The sequence below is a fragment of the Heteronotia binoei genome, chromosome 1 (assembly GCF_032191835.1).
Source record: "Heteronotia binoei isolate CCM8104 ecotype False Entrance Well chromosome 1, APGP_CSIRO_Hbin_v1, whole genome shotgun sequence".
Taxonomy (NCBI): Eukaryota; Metazoa; Chordata; class Lepidosauria; order Squamata; family Gekkonidae; genus Heteronotia; species Heteronotia binoei.
The window spans coordinates 158,702,492-158,725,359 of record NC_083223.1 but is presented as its reverse complement, the minus strand read 5'-3'; the positions used below and the strand labels follow the sequence as shown (position 1 = coordinate 158,725,359).

Below are 22,868 nucleotides of genomic sequence, written 5' to 3'. Positions count from 1 at the left end.
TGTGTGTGTATATATAATTTTTTTTGGCCACTGTGTGACACAGAGTGTTGGACTGGATGGGCCATTGGCCTGATCCAACATGGCTTCTCTTATGGTCTTATGTTCTTAAGTTGCCTTTTAATTCTTTTCACCAAATTTCCAGACTGTGTTTTAAATCATCTATGGGTCAGGCATGAAAGTAAATTTCATAGTTCTGTCATAGGCCTTGCTACTTTTCTCAGGCTCCTCCCTCAGAGGTGTGCCCAGGAGAGAAGGATTTTGTAGACATCCTTGTGCTCCTTCTTTTCTTCCTCAGTCCTCAGAGCTTGGTGCAGGCCCAGATGCAGCCACATACACTCACCATATTGATTCTGTCAGAATCCAGCATTCACAAAAAGACACTGTTATAATAAAGGTGCAATTCAATGAAATATAAATGTGCTCAATTTCTGTTTATTAATTTTATAAATTTATTCCCCCTTTTCTCCAAAATACTCTAGGCAGTTAATAATTTTAAATAACAATAAATGATAAATATCCTACATGATAACTGATACATACAAGCAGCACTTTTAAAAAGGTATCCTGAGAAAGAGCTGTGGCTTACTAGCTGAGTATCTGGATTGCATGCAGAATGCCCCAGATCTTATCTCTAATAGTTCCTAAATCCTCATCCAGTTCTTCAGTTCAAAGCCTGCCTCAGAAGTCAAGGGGTCAACAGCCCACCTGAACTCACAGGGTGATACTGGTAGAGAGAGTGAGGCAGTATCTGCAAAACAAAGGACAAATACATGCACTTAAACAAAAAACAAACCCCAGCATCAACAAAGAAGCCACCTACAAAGGGGATAGCAGCTGGAAGGCTTGACATCAACCCTGTCTTTCCAGTCGTGGTAGTGGCATTGTTAAGGCTATTCAGCCTATTTTCACTTTGAGCAACTTAGGGCGTTTTCGCACTGACCTTACTCAGCAGCGACGCCCCTCTTCACCGCGTAGGATCGGCGCGGATTTCGCACTAATTGCCGCGGAGCACCCGGAAGAGCCGGAAAGTCCCGCGGCTTTTGCGGCGCAAACGGAAACCGCCAAAAACCAGTTTCCATTTGCACCGCAAAAGCCACAGGACTTTCCGGCTCTTCCAGGTGCTCCGCGGCAATTAGTGCAAAATCCGCGCCGATCCTGCGCGGTGAAGAGGGGCGTCGCTGCTGATTAAGGTCAGTGCGAAAACGCCCTTACTGTTCCTCACAAACACCCACATCCTGGCCAGCTAGTCTGTGTTCTGAGACAATACACCAAAAGAGTAGCCAGATAAGGCTTCATTTGTTACTTTTACCTAGCTAAGCTAGTTCAACCCTGCCAGCCTCCCCTGGAGTGTCCTGGTAGGAAGCCCAGCATATCTCCTCAAGGAGGCCTTCAGGCCAGACCTATCCCTTAATTGCCCTGTCAGCATAATTGGGGCTAAGAGGGTGACAGTGAGTGGGAAGACTACTTTTAAATTGCCACCATCAGCTTGCTGTGTGTCACGTTCTCAGGGCACAGGCAGGTGGGAGTCCAAAGCCAGTCCAAGGTCAAAGTCCAGAAAGTCAAGCAGGGGGCCAAGTCACCAAAGCAAAATCGCAAACCGAAATCAGAAGTCAGTGTCCAAAAGCCAAAGGTTCAGGGTGCCAAGGAATTCAAATAGGTCAGGGTCTGGAATCAGGAAGGAGCGTAGATGCAAGTCGGAGAATCAACTTGTTGCTTCCATGAAGTTACCAGGTCCTGGGTGGGAGTTATATGGGAGCCTCAATCAGCCTGCTCCCTGGGTGGCAGTGACTCTGCTAGAACTCAGGACTGAGAGATCTGAAGCATTGGCATGCCTCATGTCTTCGCTCTGAAAGTTCTTTCTGGAGCCTGCTTCAAACTCTTGAGATGGGAGGGGGACAGCTTGGGGGAGATTGATTGTCAACAACCGGCACTGGTGCCTGGAATGTGGAGAGAGTGATTGATGGGCCAACTGCTGGTTGTTCAGCTGAGGAGCTGCTTGGCAATTCTTCCAGGTCTGTTAACCCTTCCAGCTCCCCCTCGTCAGGGCTCATGACACTGTGACTCTGTAGGCAAGTACTGACTCAGTCCCACTACCTGACCTGGAACATTGTCATCAGAGGCTCCAGAAGGTAAATGCAGTCTGAAGGAGGCTGTTTCACTTTGGAGCAAAATAGGTACACATGGATATGTTCTGCCCTCTGGACCATAGCTCTAGTTTCTTAGGTCTGAAATGTTCAGCCATCAAGTCCAATTCCTTGTTACAGATCTTATTCCTTCTTGAGAGCCTGTTTGGTGTAGTGGTTAAGTGCGCAGACTCTTATCTGAGAGAACCGGGTTTGATTCCCCACTCCTCCATTTGCACCTGCTGGAATAGCCTTGGGCCAGCCATAGCTCTTGTAGGAGTTGTCCTTGAAAGAGTTCTCTCAGCTCCACCTACCTCACAGGGTGTTTGTTGTGTGTGGGGGGGAAGGTAAAGGAGATTGTGACTGCTCTGAGACTCTGTAAGAGTTCTCTCAACCCCACCTACCTCACAGGGTGTCTGTTGTGTATGGGGGGGGGGAAGGTAAAGGAGATTGTGACCGCTCTGAGATTCAGAGCATAGGGCGGGATATAAATCCAATATCATCTTCTTCTTACATTAAAAACCTGTACTTTAAGCTGCATAATCCTGATAACAAGGCACCACAAGAAAAAAGCAAGACTAAATAAAGCATCTGACTGCTTCAGATAACTTCACAGAGTGCAGAATTCCTACACCAACAACATACACACTATCCCTCCAAGGTCATGAGTCTGTCTGTTCAAAATTCATTCTTACCTCCAGATATGACAATCAAAGTGGATCCAGATCTGGCCCTAGGGTGCATGGCGACCGAGGCAGGCTCCCTGCCTGGTGCCCCCCTCTCGCCGCTGCATCCCTCCCTCCGCCATGCCCCATTACACCCCACTCTCCTGGAAGCTCATTGCAACAAGGCTGGGCCCTACTGGCTTGGAGGCAGCTGCTCGTTTTTTAAAGCCAGCATGGGAGGAGGCTTCTCCAGCACTGGCTTCAAAAAACACACAGCTGCCTCAAAGCTGGTAGGGCTCAGCATTGTCGCAGCGAGCTTGTGGGGGGAGAGCGCGGTGGAAGGGAGGGGGTTGGCGTCGGGTGGGAGAGGCAAACTAAGTGGTTGTCTTAGGCACTGGGAGGGAGGAAGCCCAATTCGGTGCCCCCCCCTCCTGGTGCCCTAGGCAACTGCCTTGTTTGCCTAGTGGACGAGCTGGCTGTGAGTGGATCGACAAGTGCAGAATCCATATGGCCACAACAAGGACTTTTGAACACAGTTCCAAGTATTCAGTTTCCAGACGCGCAATTCAGATTGGCACATGGGAAGAAGTGCGTTAAATCCATTTTCCTGACCCAAAACAGCCACAGAACTTCAGGCACACATCTGTTGACAGCCTGCATGTCTACCATATGGATTTTGTCACATGAATCAGCACTCAGTCAGGTCACATTATTTATTGGTTTCTTGTTTTAAAAAAAATATTGTGACTTTTTTTCTGTGTGTGTTTCTTCCTTCCCCCCCTCCAAAAAAAATTCCAAATGTACCAATTATGTTTTCAATGAAGCCAATATTATACTTGTTTAGATAATAGTGAATCATAGACTCACGTAAGCAAGGCAACTGTGATGACAGCCTTTGCATGCTACAATTCTCTTAGTTTAACAAATTGTTCCTAAATATTTAATTGTGAGAATGTGGTGAATAGTCCCATAGACATCAGTGGAATTTCCAGCATGCATAAAATTGGACATCTGCACCCAGCTTTAGTTTATGGAGAATGTTCAATCCTGTCTGTTTTGGTTATCAGATGAGTAATACATAATAAATAGTAGTAAACTATTCTCATAAATGCCACTGTCTAGCAGTAGTGTTTGTATCCAGAGGAACATATTGGTGAAAATTCAGTGGGAAGCAGCACAGTGTGAATTTCTGGGAAGCAAGCCTAAGTAAAGTGGGTGCAGCTGAGTTTGCTGTAGGGCAAAATAGGATTACTTAAAGGAGAATTTTTAAATACAAAAAACTGCAAAATCTTCTCTCACTGTGTACTTCAAGATAGTGACCATACCACCATGAAGATGGCAGATGGTTTTATTTATCTAATATATTTTTGTACTGCCGCAACAGAATGTGAAAGAATACTGTATGTTCTTAAGTCTCCCTTGCAACCTGATGAGGAAAGGCCATCCAGTGATGGTTAAAAACATATGCACACATGTTTTCTAACTCTTTAAATCATCTCTATCAGCCAGATGTTTGACTAAAACCCCTTCTGCTCTCTCAAGTGGGCACTCAAAATTATGCACTGTTTTTATGGTTTTGTAACTCACCATGAGTTTTAATTTGAAGAATGGCAAGATATACATTGGTGAGTTTTTAGAAAACGTCTATGTACAGGCAGGAATTTGTAATTATTACATTGCTGGTCTTTCTTTTTTAAAAAATAGAAAACCCAGCTGTTTACTGGCATCTAACTAAGGAAGCAAAGCAAAAACAATATTTTAATAGTGGATGAAAAAGCAAACAAGGGCCATATACTGCCAATAGATTTTCAGGTGTACTAATTATGTACAACAGAATTATTTAAAATTGCTTAGCTGTGCAGCTTGAATGGGAACTGTTTTAATTATCTCTTTTTAATTGTGTGTTTCAGGCATTTAGTAGATTCTTGTTTTTGTATGATGTCTATTGTTATCACCTGACTTGACTGTTCCGGGAAAAAGATGATGTATGTAAATGTTCTAAAAGAATAACTGGAAGCTTATTGCAACATTAAAAATAATTACTAGCAGCTCAATTAACCTCTGAGGTTTTTATTTATTTTCTTCAGCTAATTAGGGGTTTTCCCCTGACATATTTTTGTATGCAGTGGTGTATTCCTTTTAACTGTTTTTCATTTGCATACCCAGAAATCTTTACTGGACAGACTGGAACAGAGAGGCTCCGAAAATTGAAGCTTCATACATGGATGGCACCAACAGAAGGATTCTTGTTAAAGATGATTTGGGGCTACCCAATGGACTGACATTTGACACTTATTCTTCATTGTTATGCTGGGCAGATGCAGGTAACAGGCTATATGGAATTTAAAATGAACTAAATGTATGAACTACTGTTTTTTTTTTTTTTTTTTAAAGTGATAGGAAAGTTATTTGTTATTTCAGTATCACCTTTCTGGGTAAAGGTATCACTTTCTTTTTTGCAGCCCCAAATAACTCACTGCTCTAGCACATTAATGGGGTGGGGATGGAGATTAAATTATTCCTATATTCTGTTTCCAAGACAAGAAAAACCACTACTATCATCACACACTATTGAAAGACAGTAAGGAAAAAGGTAGTGTTCCACCCACCAGTTCCAAGAATATCTCGAGGAGGAGGGAGATTTCTACCCAGAAAATAGCACAAGAGAAAGGATTTACTCCTTTTGCCCCTGTGCCATGACCAAAATCCAGTTTTTCTTTATTTACTGTCACCACCTGCAGGCATAGCAGCTTTCAAATGAAATTAAAGATACTGAGAATCCATTCACGTATCTCTTGCATCTTGTCTAGTTAAGCCATAAAGAGAGAGAAACAAAAAAGAGGCTCTTGTAGCTTTCAGTCATCATAAGTTTTACCTTAATATATTCATTTTCCCAAGCCTGTTTTTAGTATTTCTGAATAATTGCAAGAAACTAGCCATGATTGTGGTCATTGTCATCATCATCATCATCATCATCATGGTATGGCATTGTGTGTAGAATAGCCAGGAGGTCCTAAGATTGTCTGGCAACCTGAAGTTCTAGCTCTTTTAGCATTATGCATCACTAGGTGGTGAGCCAGACTTGCTTTTAAGGCAGGAGATGTTTCAGAAGTGGTTTGCCATTGCCTGCCTTTGCATCACAACCCTGATATTCCTTGGAGGTCACCCTTCCAAATACTAGCCAAGGCCAACCCTGCTTAGCTTCTGTTGAGATCCAGCTAGCCTGGGCTATCCAGGTCAGGGTTGGCCATGGTAATGCTCATTTAAGAATCATAAACATACCTTATAAGATAGAAAGTCTCTTCATGATTGCTGTGCCATGTCATATAGAAAAAATTAATCTTAAGTACTATTTGACACTAGAAGGGTTGTCTTACAGTGTGAAAGAAATGTCCTTCAGTGTATCACAGGAGAATTATAAGCCTTCCATAATGATTTTTCTCTGGTATTACTTTCATAACTTGAAAAGTTTTTAATGACTGGCACCTAATGCAGTCATCTACTGTGCCTGGCTACTATTTGATGATTGCAATCAGTATTTTAAGTCATATGAATTAAATATTTATTCTTCTGTTGAGATTACTAGGATTTTTTTTGCTTCTATTAAAAGATCATCCTAATACAGAGGAACAATTAAAACAAATAAGACATCAATTAGGGCAGGGGTCTCCAAACTTTTGGAACCTGTGAGCACACCTAGAATTCTGACATGGTGCAGTGGGCACAACAACAAAATGACTGCCAAAAATGGCTGCCATAGGAGGCAGAGCCAGCCACAAAATGGTTGGCACAACATAACTTCAGTCACCCAGTGCAAATCCTTGTGCTGTGGTGGCAGCTGCTGCCAAGACAACATTTTTTAAAAAAAAATCTGCACAGCCATTCAGAGCCTTTGCTAGGCAAAAGCCCTACCTGGCCCCATCCACTTCCTAAAAACCCTTGGTGTACACCAGGAAAGATGTAGATGAGTGCCATAGGTACTCATGGACACCACATTGAGGAGCCCTGATTTAGGGTAAATGAAACTTGTATTTTCCAAATGTCAATAAATGTCCATAAGTGCCGAGGTACCTGGTTCAATCAAGTATGCAATATTAGACATGGCTTATTTTAGGATGAATTTCTGCACTACATCAGATTTTAAAATGCATAAATTTAAATCTGTGTAACAGAACATGTCAAACTGACTGAGCAGCAGATGCATTGCAGCTTTCTTGTAAAAAAAATTCATTGCACCTTTCTTGTAAAAAAATTCATTGCACCTTTCTTGTAAAAAAATTTCATTGCAGCTTTATTGTAAAAAATGTTTATTTTTTCACAAAGAACAATTTTCTTAAACTCTCCTAAATGTGTTTCTAACAATACTTGAAGGAAAATATGTTCTTTGAGGCTGAAGGAGACTTCCTTTACCAGTTACAGCAACATCTTATGTGGTTATCAAAGATCTGGCAGTTTTACAAGAGCTATAGTGAGAAGAAAAAGGCGGCAAAAATCCCTTTCATGAACTCACTGTGGCTCTGTTCTTTAAGAATCAGCCCTTGCATTAGAGAACTTCTTCATAGTGGCTCTCTTGTGCAGAAGGCATGACTGAGGCAAACCCAAGAGTTATACTGTGTGTCCAGAACAATAGAGATGATGACAAAAGTGCCCCCCAAATGTTACCATTATTCATAAAGATTATTTCCTGGTTTAGTCTCTTGTGAAGTGAACATAGTTGGAGGTGTATGTCATACACACTTTACAGAAAACTGTAATTCCATACATAATTCCCTTTTTCTTGCGTCATTGTGCCTTTTTCCTACAAAAGGACTAGTTGTCACATACAAAGACCAAATTGTTCTTTTGCCCGCAGGCACCAAAAGGGTTGAGTGTATGAACCCTAATCAACTCGGTCGTCGAAAAGTCCTTGAAGGAATCCAGTATCCTTTCAGCATTACAAGCTATGGGAAGAATTTATTTTACACAGACTGGAGAAGGTATAATAGTCTGTATTTAAAAAAAAATATCCAGTGGTGTGTCCAGTTCCGCCCCCCCCCCCCCTTGATGGAAATTAGCTTTGGCAGTTGCCCTGTTTCCAACTCAAAGTAAACTTTCGGAGAAAGTGTTTTTATTAACTGGGGGAAGAATATCGAAACGTGATGGCCTTCCCTATAGGCAGTACTTGTTCAGATGAATAGTACAGAAACTTGCAGTTTGAAGCCTTTCCTCCCAGTCAATATGGAGATATTAATAATAAAAATGATCTCTAAATACAGTTGAGCAAAATTCTTTGAGTATAGTTCTGAATAGGATTTAGACATATTCATGTAGTTTTAAAAATACAAGTTGCAATTAAACACTTCAGATGTCAGGGATTGGCTTCAGTGCTGCAGTGCTCATGTGCGGGAGCAGCCTGCTGTAACCATGTTACTCTAAGGATAGAAGCCTCATTCAGGAGCAGGGGATTTCTCAAGCCTCTCAAGAATTCTTTATTCAACTCAGGATATTTTTATGTATGCTTGGATGGCCCTTAGTGGATTGCAGTGATCCCATTTTTAAATCTAGTACTGGCAATGATCCAAAGAATCCTTTAGCTCAGTTTTTACTCTAAAATCAGATTTTCAAGATGAGACACTTTAATCTGTCTCTTAAAATAAGCCACAGTTCTCAAAATGAAAGAGAGTCACACAGACAGTTTTTTAAAAGAGTATTGTTATGTGGCACTTGATTATTCAGAATGCTCAAGTTAAACAGCAGGCAAACTCCTCCCTCTCTGGCACCATAATCCGGCATCTTCAGGTACCTGCATGGCCCACCCTTGCCTCTCCATCCAGCAAGCATGATGCCTCTGGCCATTGTGCTGCAGCTGAGGGTTTCCTTGGGTGCCAGCCAGGGCCATAGCCAGCAGTGGGATACTGGGGGTGGTGCCCTCTATTGAATCTGCAGCATCACCACCCAAATCTTTCCCAGTATCCCCATTCTCTTTCCAAGGCAAAGAAGAGAAGTGAAGCAAAAGACCAGCCACTGGGTCTCTTCAGCGCTACTTCATCTCCTTCCTTCTTTCCGCTGTTCTCTTATTTCCAATCCTCCCCCCCCCATTAAGTGGAGTCCTCCCACCACCAGCCTGTATGCAGTTGCCTCCTCCTTATTGCTGTCATCTGGACTCCACTCCACTTCTGCCCCACTCCTCACACTCTCACCTCAGCTTCCTGAAGAACTCCTCTGGAAAAACTTCAGTCAATGAGAGACCAAGAGCCACTGTGGCTATGTCAAGCGGGAGAACTGAGAGAAGGGATACCAGTGGCAGGCAAGCAGCCAACTGCTTTTTGCTTTGCTTCCCTCAGCCTAGGTCGGTCTCCACCTCCTTTTGTTGCCAAGTACTCTGGGCCCCTCTCACCCTCCCTCCTTCCTATCACATGCCTGCTTTCTCTGGAGAGGGAGCGTGGAGCCTTGCAGCACATCTGCTTCCCCCCCTTGCACCTCACTCCCTCCATTGCAGGGGTCTCTGAACTGTTGGCTCCTCCATTAGCCTGTCCCAGGCTGATGGGAACCAATTGCTAGAGAGCTAGGCAGCTGAGTAGGATAGTTCCATAGCTCAGAGATGAAGGGAAGGCTCCTACCAGGCATGAGGACTGTTACCAAGATGTTTCCAATGGTGTGGGGTTTGGTCACTGCAGATTCCTCTGGGTAGGGAGTGAGACAGAGCAATCAGCCTGAGCACATTTAATTAACTAGCAATTCCCATTTCCCATGACTGCTGGATAATAAAGATTTTACTGGATTTTATTTGCAATGGGAGAATGGAAGTTGGTTTGTGTACTGCTAAACCCAGGCTTGCTGTTACATCTGAGTAGGCATGGTGTAAGGTCATTATACTTTATTCAAGCCCATATATAGCATTAGAACAGATGCAAAATCTATCAATCAGTGCATTTCCTCCTGTACTACTTATTCCCACCAAAAATTGCTACCTGATAGTAACATCATTGGTCAAAGTCACTTCTTTTTATCAGGCTTCTTTTTCCTAATGTTTGAGACTCTGTGGAAGATTCAATATCTGTAAAAATCTTTCTACTCCTAGTTTTGTTGCTTTGGTCTTCTCTTTTCTCCTTCCCCAACAATTATGTTTTGCTGTTTTGCATGCTATAGAGATGCTGTGGTAGCAGTAGATCGCACGATCGCTAAAGAGAATGATGACTTCCAGCCCCACAAGCGCAGTCGTCTTTATGGAATAACTACAGCCTTTGCTCAGTGTCCACAAGGTAATTCAAACACTGTGTCCTAGATTTCTAAATGAACGATTATTTGTGGGGTAACAACAGCACAACAAACAAATTACTTTTGGTTATCTAGGAAATGGGGTTTTGCCTGGGAAGTGAATATCTGACAATTGCAAGGCAAAACTTAGGACTGGATCCAAGCTTTGTATTTTACCAACAGAAGGTCACTTTCTCTGACAGAGAAGGAAATTTTTGACCATTAATTACCCCTTCCCACTGCTGATGCCCATGTTGTACCCAGTACTGTTCCTGAAAACTCTTGTCCACAGGGGACAGTGTTTTGGGGGATAGAGGCTGCAGTGAGAAAGGGAGAGTTTATTCCATGGATAGAGCAGAGCTCGCAGTACTTTGGATCCTATCCATAGCAAGTACAATGAAATAAAGCAGTTTTCAGTGTTAGTGTTTGGCAGCAATCCAGAATCCATGAGATGACTTCAGTGAGCTGGTTACAACTGTTCAATTTGTTTTTTGTTGACTCAGTGCTGCAAAAAGCTACCGTAAGCCATACTGCTGGATAACTTGCCAGAATGTTTTTCAGTCTTTTCTGCACAGGATGACAACTGGAAGCCAGTGCAAATCAAACTGGTGATCCAGGAACAGATTCCATCTCTTGACTGAATAATTACAAGACACAAAAAACTGTTGCCTGTTACTCCTTTTCAGTTGTTTCCTTGCTATGATAATGTTAGAATTTCAGCAGAGGAAACTGAAATACTCCTTGCATTAAGATGGCTGTCAAACCTACAAAAACATTTAATTTGTCCTAGATAGCTAGCCAGCTTTATTCTGGAATCAGAATTTGAGAAATATCTTGACAGACCCCAGTGTCCATCTTGCCATTTCAGTTAATTTCCAAACAGAAAATATTTTGGAGTGCGGGGGGGAGAGCAAGCTGCCTGAAATCATTCACATCAGATCCCTGTGCAGAGCTTTCTGTTAAATAAACAAAAATAGATGTATCTCAGATGTTCCCTTTGGAGTTCAAAAACACTGTAGCGATGGTATTTCTGTTCTGGGGGGGGGGGGGCGGGCTTTTAATTTTCATAAGCCTACTGTGTTCAAGAACAGAATCCCAGCTGCTTATTCTATTGTTTCTGGCCTGATAAAGTTAGCAGCTGAGTAAAGTTTGCTCCAGCCCTGGTGCTGCAAAGAGCAGAAATGCACACTATGGTGTTGCCTCCAGAACTGAGATCTCTGTCAGGTTCCCCTCCCAGGTCCTGTAATGTGTAATATCACTCACCTAACATCACTAAATGCATTTCCACTCTCCATGCCATCTGTTGACTGGGAAAATTATGTGGCTCACAGAGGGGAAGAATTCAACACCTCACAGTGACAGCCCCACATCTCTTATAATGTCAGTTCCCTCTGACTTTCTGATCAGGTAATGATCCTGTAAACCTTTGTTATAAACGCAAATCATTTTTAACAGTAGTTGGCTGTGTTCAATCAGTCATGGAAATTCTTGTCACAGACAACTTAATATATTTTGCTGCCCCAAGGGGCTTTGACATCCCATCTACCAGTGGCCAGAGGGGAAGAGCATGCTCCTCCTCCTGTACTGTTCTTCTAGGCTCCTAATAGTGTCAAGATGAGTGGTGCACACTTCCGCCCATACCTCCTACATGGGATCCAAAGTGCTATGTAGCTTGTTTGAGTATCCAGTGGTGGTGAGAGTGGGAGGCACAAATCTCTACTCATGCCACCTGGAGTGTGGGGATGGGCCTTCTGCCACTCCGTGCCACTCTTGCTGGCTCTAAGATATGCTGTGGCATGACTGCAGCCTGTTTTGGACCCAGGTGGGTCAAGCCTCCTCCTCCTCCCAACAGCTATAGTAAGAATACACTATGTCAGATGTCTTCAGCAACAATGAAGAACATGAGGCTGAAACATTGCTTCCTTGCCAAAGAGATCAAAGTCCCTTCAGGAGGAAGGAAAGAATAGAAATGGTTCAAGCAGGCTAGGAACAAATACTTATTTAAAAGCATAGCCTTCCATTATTCTCCTGCTCTGGCCATTCCTGTCCCCTCTTCCCTCCAACCATAACTGGAAAGGCTCTGTTGTCTAAGGCAAGGCAAGTGCTGCCTCATGCTCGCAGTTGTTGCTGAAGACATCACAGACTGCCTCTTCGGATTACAGATGGAAGAGAACAGGGAGGAAAGAGGATGGCCAGCTGAGGAAGAGACAGGCAGACCAAACCAGGAGGTCACTGTAGTGAAAGCATTTCTCCCATTGTCATAAGTGGCCTCTGGTGCCATAAACTGGCCCCGCCACAATGTGCTAATTTATATATTCACTGTCATGTTCAGGGTCCGATTATTCATTACGTTTCTTCTATATAAAGTCTTAAACTTTTTTCTCCAAATGCAGTCAATGGGATTGCTTTTTCAGAGAGAAGTTCTTAACCCTTTCTTTCCCTGATGAGTTGTCCCATGTTGCTTTTACCCTCACTGGAAAATGTATAGGTACCTGTATTTTTCTCTAACAGTTATGGTCTTTTCAAATGAACACAGAAGAAAACAAAATGTGAGGTTTAACCTTCAGATAACTCAGTTCAGTTTAGGTGTCATGTCATCTCCAACAGCCAAACAAAAGTAAGGCTAATGTTGCCACATGGGAAAGACTTTTTGGACTCCAGTTGAGAAATCCTGCTATGGGGAGAGGAATGCAGCCAAAGGATTGTACATTTCTCAGCCTTGTTTTGGTGCAAAGTGTTGACTTGTACCTTCATTCTTAGCGGTGGTCCCAAAGATGATATTTCCTAAGCTTGGAATGGGAATCTTGGTGCCTCATAGTGCTCACCTTCAATCTGAGAGCAAGCGTAATAAACACCTGGGAGTCATTCCCTAGCTCAGAAGTAATCCAAGCCAGAAAGGAATGGCCCCTCCTCTACATCTCAACCTGCATTTGATGATGGTTGCAGGCAAGGGGAGTCTCCCTGGTCTCACAGTGTTGCATTCGTCAAATGCTGGGTGTGTGTGGGGGGGACTACATTTGCCGTGATTCCCACTACTTTAGATGCTGTTGAAACAGAAATCAAGGTTCCAGAAAGGAGATGAAGGAGCTGATGTTTTACCTGAAGCCCCATCGTGTGTTCAAGTCAGTAGCTTGTTGGCTCACAAACAAGTTCAGAACCCTCAAATGAAAAGAAGTTTTCCATGAGCTCTCTAATTTCACTCCTAGATTTACTAGACTCTTTGTGAGTAGATCCTGAGGAAGTTTGCCCAGTACTAATCCTTTTTTCAAGTGACTGATGTATGTTTAAGACTGCTGATTGTTAGGAGTCAGTAAACATTAAACAAAAACTTAACACTTTGGCATCTTTAATGTAACGTTTTCCCTTCTTTTTATGCATGTTTTTGTTGTTATCTTTTATATATTTATTTTTCCTTCCTGTAGGACATAACTATTGCTCAGTGAATAATGGAGGCTGCACTCATCTATGCTTGGCTACCCCAGGGGGCCGTTCTTGCCGGTGCCCGGACAACACGATTGGTGTGGATTGTATAGAAAGAAATTGAGAGCTACAGCCTGGAATGTTTCCAACCACCTTTGGCAATGTACTGTAAATAAATAGTTAAATGACCAGTCCCATGCAAGGAAAGATTCTAAATACAAGAACTCTGTGCTACCTGGGGCTGACTAGCCACAAAGCACCCAAGTTAGAACAACAGTGGCTACATAATGGAATGCTGGCACATCTGTGCAGCCCACTCCCCCCATTTTAAAACATGAGTCTGGTGACCAGCTGTTAGCTGTGCTTATTAGACAGCCATCTCTAATCAAATGGTAGTACAAACTATAGTCTGGGGTAGTGAAAAGTGTGAGAATCCAGGCTCTTCAGACACTCACAATCACTTTGTGTGTAAGAATGTTTTAACAGTTCTCTTCCAAAATAATTTTCCTGTAGCCTGCTATCAGTGCAGCTGGCTAGTAAGCTCATCTGAACATTGGATAGAGAAACCCAGGGACAGAGTGGGGTAAGGTGCTGGATATCTCAGTAAGATGCTGTATGTAATAACACCCCACAACCAGTGTCCCCTCTAAGCTGAGTTAATGTGATCTAGTTCACAGATTTTTAGCCTCCAGCTCACAGATTTTTGTCTTAGCTCAGGAAGGATGACCCCAGAACACACCAATTTATGCAGTAGCTCACAACTTTAATGCCAGCAGTTTACAAAGTAGAATTTTTGCTCACAAGACTCTGCAGCTTAGAGGGAACATTGTCCATAACCAGTACATGAAGCAAAGAGAACCACATCTTTTATGAGTCCTTGTTTCAAAGGCCTAACAATGTTAACCACTACTCTTCCCTATTTTAACTTTTAAAAGCTGGCAAGAGCTATTATCAAAATGCATTGCTGAAAAAGACTGATACCATTTGATACTAAAAGCTGTTGGCTTGTCCTTACAGATAGCTATAAGATTTTGGACAGAAATCTTAATACCACTTAAATAGGCATTTTCAGCTTTCCACTTTTTTTCTAGGGATAGTTTTTGGGAGGAACAAAGGGCATGATTCATTAGCTAATTATATGGGCCTAGTCCTACTGATTTCAATAGAACAGCACCAAGATCACCGAATCATTTGTTTGTTTGTTATTACATTTTAGATTTTTACAAAACAATATAAATTAAAACGTTAAAAGTGTCTTTTTTTCAAAAAAAGATTTTGCCAAATAATCGTTGATACTTTTTATTGCCTTTGCTTGTAGAGCGGCTCTGTTTAGAATACTGTTTTTCCACTGTTTGCTGTAATTTTGATGTACCTTCCTTTTACATATGCCATAAAGACTCAACAGTCCATCAGATAGCCAAAGAATTTCCAAGCACAAGTCTTTGCACCATTAACTTACTGGATATACTAGTGAACTAAGGCCCAGTTTTTGTTAGAGTTGCTACCAAACACAATGCACATGCACTGGAATCAGCAAAGTATGCTGTATAAGCAGGATGAAGGTTAAAGCTGATCACTAATCACAAATTCTTCTGCTAAAGCAATTTTAAGAAGCATCACACTAGCCTTGCTTTTCTAGTAAAGAGGTACATTGTCAGCATATCAAGCATAGTGATCATACAGCTCTTCCTGAGTACCCATCCTTAGTGCAGTGATGGAATAACTAAAACTCTGGAAGCCAGCCAGGTTACAGTCTTATTAAGCAGAGCCAATTCTGAGCCTTCAGCTCTGTGGTTATGTTTTAAATTGTGTATTTATCATAAAAATATCAAATGTTATATTAAATGTTTTAATGTTTTTATAACTTTTCTAACTTTCATGCATTTAATTCTTAGCCTTTATTATACATGTGTTAAACTGTGGATACCGGAAACTGTGCTGAAACAAACCAAGGGTGCTTTTAATAACTGTTCCTGCAGAATGACTTCAATTTCAGGTGACATCACAGATGTTTACACACTGTACAGCTAACACAGTACTGCCAATAAAATAATTCTTTTTGGGTTTTTTTGTAAAAACGGTGTCTTCTGCTTGCTATATAATGCAGTGCCTTAATTGTTTTATTAAAAAGAGCTCTGTGATACCCACTTTTTGAACACCTCCTTATCCTTGATCCTATGCTTCCTTAATACTAATCAGCTCCTTTTATCAATCACAGCCATATTTATGTGAGATATTACCAGCACAAAAATATTCTGAGCAAGTTTTCAACACCGACAGCTGGGGGGAAAGCCACACGTTGTACATCCAGCACTCAGACTCCATTCATATATGAGTATGAGAGGTGTGTGATACAATATATTGTGTCTGTCCTATCACTTCTATAAAGAACTACTCACTGGCTATGAGTCTTCGGATGTGAATCTTGTTATCCGGCTTGGTTCAAATCTGGCTAATATCTGTATAGAATTTGTCACAGATATGGAGTTCCATGGAAATAATCTTATGCAGCTGCTTTATGCCAATACATAAAACAGATGCATCATTATTCTAGGCAGTAGGATGAGCAAGAAAAATGCCGAGAACATTTCAAAGGAGACAAGGAGAGAGATTAAGTGTCGGGATGATGTGAAATCATAATTCTACTTATTCAAATCCTGTTTTTACTACTAACTCTGATTTAGCTTTTAAAGAGCACTGACAGAGAAGAAGAAGAAGAAGAAGATATTGGATTTATATCCCGCCATCCACTCCGAAGAGTCTCAGAGCGGCTCACAATCTCCTTTACCTTCCTCCCCCACAACAGACACCCTGTGAGGTGGGTGGGGCTGAGAGGGCTCTCACAGCAGCTGCCCTTTCAAGGAGATTAACAAAGAGGAAATACCCAGGTTCTTTATAAATTCTGCACGGTATGTGGAATTGCCCATGTATTTAGGGCCAAATTACATGCTGTATAGGAAATCTATGACAAGATCCCTCCCCTTTCTAACATTACAGCTTCCCCGCATCCCACACACACACCTTGTTCCCCAAATAGAAATATCACCTCCCTGATTTGCTATTGGGTCCAATAGATAAAAATTACTTCATTTATAGCCTTCCTTTGTCCAAAGCAGTTTACATTGTTCTCTTCCATTTTATCTGAAAAGATAAGTACAATGTGGGAAAGGATTAAACTTTCCAATGACACAGCTCCATTCCAAATTACCCATGATTGCTTTTTAACATTAAACATCTGGAGATCTAATTACAAATCTCCCAGGTAAACGTGTTTGTAAGAATTTTTGCATTAGTTATTTTAGCGTACTTCACACAGATAAATTAGGATCTTCTGACAATTATACTACTTTCCTCCCATTTTAAAAACTTGTTGAACAAAGCATTGCAGCAAATGTGCGGGGTTAGCCTGTGATAGAACAATGAAATAGGTCTTGAAATAACACAGGCTTGTTTGTGAGAGGAGGAACAACTGAAATCACTCAAGTTACTGGGCTTAGGACAGATGGGCAGTGCTTTTTGCGGGACAGGAGGAGAAAGGATTGATATTGTCCATACACCTTCAATTGTGCACACATACTCTCCTCCCTCTCCCTTCCTTATGTTCCTTCCTAAGACCTTCAAGTATTGTTCCATGACCTCCTTTGAAGAGCTGAAGAATATGAGGCCATGATGCTGCACTTTTTTTCTGTGTGGTACCTATGCTTTGGAATGTGCTTCCATTGGAACATGTTTAGCCACATCTCTGCTAGCATTTCGAGCCAGTTAAAACTGCCTCTTCAAGAAGATGTTCAATGTAAGCTGATCAGATTTGGCTTTTTACCATTAACCGTCATCTTTCACATAAATTTTTAAGTATGCATTTTAAAAACTTGTTTTACTGTAGTGATTTATATGGTTTCCAGTACATTATACATTGCTTGGGATACCTCTCAGCAGAAAATGTAATATATAAAATAAATGCCTGCATTGTGCTGCTGCGGGCAAGTATACTGAGCATCAAAGTTGCTTTTAAATCCCATGGGCTTCTTTAATCATTTCAGCCATTTAAACCCACTTACAAGGAATGTACCCTCTGTGTATGAAAACTTGAAATCTATTATACTGGTATTTGCAATGCCTCAAATTTCAGAATGATTGGAAATTGCCCCAAGAAGAAACTGAAACATATCCTCTGTGTAATTGTTGGAATGGCGCTCACCACTTCACTGGGGAAATATTTAGAAAGAGCTTTTGACTGTTTTATTATATTTTGCTTTGTTTGATTTATACTTCCATGGCACAGACTCCTCGGGCCGCAGCTGACAAGGCATAACATCCTCTGGGAGACTATTCCAAGCTGGAAAATTGCTTGTTCAGCATTTCTCTGATTACACAATTTTGTCACAATACATTGGATACTAACACAGCAGAATATAATTAAAAATGACAGAAGATTATTAGAGGCTAAGAGGATAAATCGCCCCTCAGTGACAATGTCGTATTAAATCAATTTAATGTATGGTTAAGCAGAGTCTAATTTTCAGTGCAGCATTTGATGTTGTGTTGCTCTGCCCTAGGTATTGTGGGGAAATTATATGAAATAGACATTGTGACTGACATTGCCACTTCCCATTTGGACTACTTTTGTATTGCTCCAAACCAAAACTTCAACACCAATTAATTTTTAACAGTAAAATAATCTGGCTTTCCTAGTGAATTCTGGGATATGTAGTTAGCAAAGATGTTGAAATCATACGTATATTGATTTTTGGGGGGTTGTGTGTGTGTAATTGGGTTGGTAGTTCTGAGTTCCTCACAGAACTTAAGAACATAAGAGAAGCCATGTTAGATCAGGCCAATGGCCCATCCAGTCCAACATTCTGTGTCACACAGCGGCCAAATATACACACACACACACACACACACACACACACACTGTGGCTAATAGCCACTGATGGACCTGTGTTCCATATTTTTATCTAAACCCCTCATGAAGGTGGCTATGCTTGTGGCCGCCACCACCTCCTGTGGCAGTGAATTCCACATGTTAATCACCCTTTGGGTGAAGAAGTACTTCCTTTTATCCATTTGAACCTGTCTGCTCAGCAATTTAATCGAATGCCCACGAGTTCTTGTATTGTGAGAAAGGGAGAAAAGTACTTCTTTCTCTACTTTCTCCATCCCATGCATTATCTTGTAAACCTCTATCATGTCACCCCTCAGTCGACGTTTCTACAAGCTAAAGAGCCCTAAGCGTTTCAACCTTTCTTCATAGGGAAGGTGTTCCAGCCCTTTAATCATTCTAGTTGCCCTTTTCTGAACTTTCTCCAATGCTATAATATCCTTTTTGAGGTGCGGCGACCAGAACTGCACACAGTACTCCAAATGAGACCGCACCATCGATTTATACAGGGGCATTATGATACTGGCTGGTTATATCATCTTACTGGTTATACTGGTTATATCATCTTGTGGTTCTTTGGGGCCTAGTAGATAAGCTCATAACTTCTATGCTTATGATTTCAGTAGGCTTTGGCACCAGTTCTGAAATTAAAATACCTTTATTACCTGCACAATAAACATCACATCCAACCCCTTTTTAACCCCTTATACTGGTTATATCATCTTGTGGTTCTTTGGGGCCTAGTAGATAAGCTCATAACTTCTATGCTTATGATTTCAGTAGGCTTTGGCACCAGTTCTGAAATTAAAATACCTTTATTACCTGCACAATAAACATCACATCCAACCCCTTTTTAAGACTGAGGGCCCCAAAAGCTGTTTGAGGTTTTCCTCTCTTCCTTCTCCCCTACACCCTGAATCATTGTCAGGTTTCTCTTAGCTGGGAAAAGGCATATAGACTTTGATCCTATGAAGAAGTTTCATGTGCGCTGGATAATTGCTACTGTGTAGGGTTGCCAAGTCCAATTCAAGAAATCTCTGGGAACTTTGGGGGTGGAGCCAGGAGACTTTGGGGGTGGAGCCAGGAGACACTGGGGTGGAGCTAGGAGCAAGGGTGTGACAAGCATCACTGAACCCCAACGAGAGTTTTGGCCATCGCATTTCAAGGGACGGCACACCTTTTTAAATGTCTTCCTTCCCTCCACCCTCCCCTTCTCTGATTTCACCTCAGAGGCGGAGCGGAGCGAGCAACGCCACTGCGCTGCGCTGCCACCTCTTTTCCGCTTCACCGTAACTGCTCCTCCGAGATGGGCTCAGGCTGAGCCCATCTCGGAGGAGCAGCTACAGTGAAGCGGAGAAGAGGTGGCAGCGCAGCGACGTCGCCCGCTCCGCTCCGCCTCTGAGGTGAAATCAGAGAAGGGGAGGGTGGAGGCAGGCCAGGAGTGTGGCGCGATTCGCGGCTCGCCACGCTCCTGGCCTGCCTCCACCCTCCCCTTCTCTGATTTTACCTCAGAGGCAGAGCGGAGCGGGAGATGCCGCTGCGCTGCTGCCGCCTCTTTTCCGGTTCACCTTAGCTGCTCCTCCGAGATGGGGCGGCTCACCTCGCTCCTTGGTGCCATTTCCCCCCCTTCCCCACTTTCATTTTTTTGGAGATCGGGGGAAGAGGCTGTAAATCCTGGGGTCCCCCGCCAGGGCAGGAGGGTTGGGAAGCCTACTACTGTGAAGTGCATTTCCTGTTGCACTAGCACTTCTTTTTGAGTAAGGTCAATGGTTTCCCACTTGCTAGTGCAACAGGAAGCCATATCATGGGATATTCAAAGCATGTAAAAAGACGTATCTCCATAATGAAAGGGCAAGAGACTTGCTCTTTAACAAAAAATGAAATCTGGGAGTTCAGTGAATCTGATACACAGATAGTTATATCATCATCATCAGTGGTGGGGACAGCTACTGCCTGGAGACTGGAGAAAAAAACTGTAGGGAAACCTGTCCTGTGAAAAGTTTGTTGCCATTTTATATCAGTAGCCATAGCAACAATAGGGAAACCACACAAGCTCATCCTCATGTGGAAAACACATAAAAGCCAATTAACCCACTAAAAACTATGAGTGTGATCCTAAACAGAGTTATACCCTTCATTTTCTTCAATAGAAGAGTCTTAATTCTGTTTAGAACTGAGCTAAGGATCACATTAAATAAAGCACAGTGCATATTTAAAATACTGAAATTATTCCAGGTGTATATTTTCATTTACCAGTACTACTAACTTAGGAAAGAAAACACCTGATCAATTTATTTATTTATTTATTTATTTATGATTTATATCCCACCCTTCCCACCAAGGTGGCTCAGGGCGGCTTACAACAGATAAATCAAACATAAAATTTTAATCAGGTATTTAAGATATTTAAACATTTAAAACATTCAAAACATTTAAGCATTGCGGCAGTATGCATAACAAGAATCTGATAGAGCTACACTTAATATCCTATATCAGTTAGGTGTAAGCCAGCCAGAAGAGGGTTGTCTTACAGGCCCTGCGGAACTGAGTAAGGTCCCGCAGGGCCCTCACCTCTTCTGGCAGCTGGTTCCACCATGAAGGGGCCATAACAGAGAAGGCCCTGTCCCTAGTAGATTTTAGGCGGGCTTCTTTTGGCCCAGGGATAACGAGAAGATTTTGGGTTCCCGATCTCAGTACTCTCTGGGGAACATGTGGGAGAGACGGTCCTTCAGGTAGGCAGGTCCTAGGCCATATAGGGCTTTAAAGGTAGTGACCAGCACCTTGTACCGGACTCGGTATATTATTGGCAGCCAGTGCAGAACCTGAAGACCCGGCCGAATGTGCTCCCATCTTGGGAGCCCCAATAACAGCCGGGCCGCGGCGTTCTGCACCAACTGCAATTTCTGAGTTCGGCACAGGGGCAGCCCCATGTAGAGGGCATTGCAGTAGTCCAACCTCGAGGTGACCGTAGCATGGATCACTGTTGCTAGATCGTTGCAGTCCAGGAAGAGAGCCAGCTGCCTTGCCCGCCTAAGATGAAAAAACGCGGACTTGGCAGTGGCTGCTATTTGAGCCTCCATCTTTAAGGAGGGCTCCAATAGTATCCCCAGGCTCTTGACCCTGTCCGCAGCTATCAACGGCGCACCGTCAAAAACTGGCAGGGGGATTTCAAACCTTGAAACAGGACTGTTCGTCAGTGCTGATGTGGCTGCTTCACATGTAAGGCTGAGACACTTGTCCCTATCACCCCTACACACACACACACCCCTTGAAAGCTGCCAGAGTACATAATCAGTTCAGTGTCAGACTGGTACAAGGTATCAGATGCTGCAGTCTTTTGCATGCTATACAAAAAGCTGATGTGGCCCAGTTGCAGGTGACTTATGGCAACCCTGTAGGGTTTTCAAGACAAGATAATGCAGAAGTGGTTTGCCATTGCTTGGCTTGACATAGTGACCCCTGCTATGTTTTGGTGGTCTCCCATCCTAATACTAACCAGGGTGACCCTGCTTAGCTTCTAAGATCTGCTAAAATCAGGCTAGCCTGGGTTATCCAGGTCAGGGTAGAAATGCAAATACCTGTTTTCACTAAGCTCACAAACAAGAATTACTGGTGGACCATTATACATTTTAAAAAAGCAATAAACAGAAGACTTGCCATGCAATCTGGAATTGGTATGTAGGTTCAGTTGTTGATTATTGAGCATTACTTAATAGTTCATTTGATGATCTGTAAGAAACAAAAGACATGTAAGAGCATTGTCTCATATATAAACTAAATAATCAGGACAAGAGAACCACTGCTTGAATAATAATAGCTCAGATCAAATCCAGCATCATTTTGATGTACCACAAGTGATGCACTGGTTCATACAAGGAGAAAGGGGGTGGGGATCATGATAACGAAGGAGAAGCTGTGGGGAAATTGCCTGGGTGAGTAATATCAAGAAATGCTATTGATAATTTTAAAATTTTCTTAAACTACAGCAACTGGAAGTGAGTGTCATTGATCTCTACTGCAGCTGCTTTTTAACATCAAAAAAAGATGTTGGATCACAGAAATAAGGTTGCCAGCTTCCAGTTGTGTTTTCATATTATTTTTCATGTTTAGTTAAAAAAAAATTAATTTTTTGTCAGACAAAGAATTGCCATTGAAACATGCCTACTTTACCAGAAGCGTGTCATAAATTGTATTTTCTGGAAAAGAAACTCTGGCACCTTGTGTATATATTGTGTACAAATCATCATTTCTGTGTCAGTGGACTTTGGATTGAGTTTATTGTACTTAACATTGTCCAAATGAATTTCTGTATGTTTATATAGTCATTTCATGCATATTCATAAAAAATATCAGTAAATTGTTTAAATCTATGATATAAAGAGTCACATAATATAATATTAAGTATTTAGTAATACTTTGAGTAACAGTAATTAGTGATACAGCTTTAACACTACAAGCACGGTTTTCTCTTAGCTTCCAGTTGGGGCCTGGTGATTTCCTGGAATTACAACTGATTTCGAGATAACAGAGATCAGTTCCCCT

General features: G+C 42.2%; 1 protein-coding gene across 1 annotated transcript in view; it reads left to right on the top strand.

Moving 5' to 3' along the window:
- NID1 (nidogen 1) overlaps positions 1 to 13,990 on the top strand; it is an 87,525-nt gene extending 73,535 nt beyond the window's left edge. Inside the window, exons 17-20 of the mRNA XM_060243255.1 lie at positions 4,955 to 5,112; positions 7,641 to 7,764; positions 9,917 to 10,029; positions 13,447 to 13,990. Of these exons, the coding sequence (XP_060099238.1) occupies positions 4,955 to 5,112; positions 7,641 to 7,764; positions 9,917 to 10,029; positions 13,447 to 13,568 (517 nt within the window). The 3' untranslated portion in view covers positions 13,569 to 13,990. The remainder of the gene's footprint in view (positions 1 to 4,954; positions 5,113 to 7,640; positions 7,765 to 9,916; positions 10,030 to 13,446) is intronic.
- Positions 13,991 to 22,868: the final 8,878 nt, after the last annotated feature.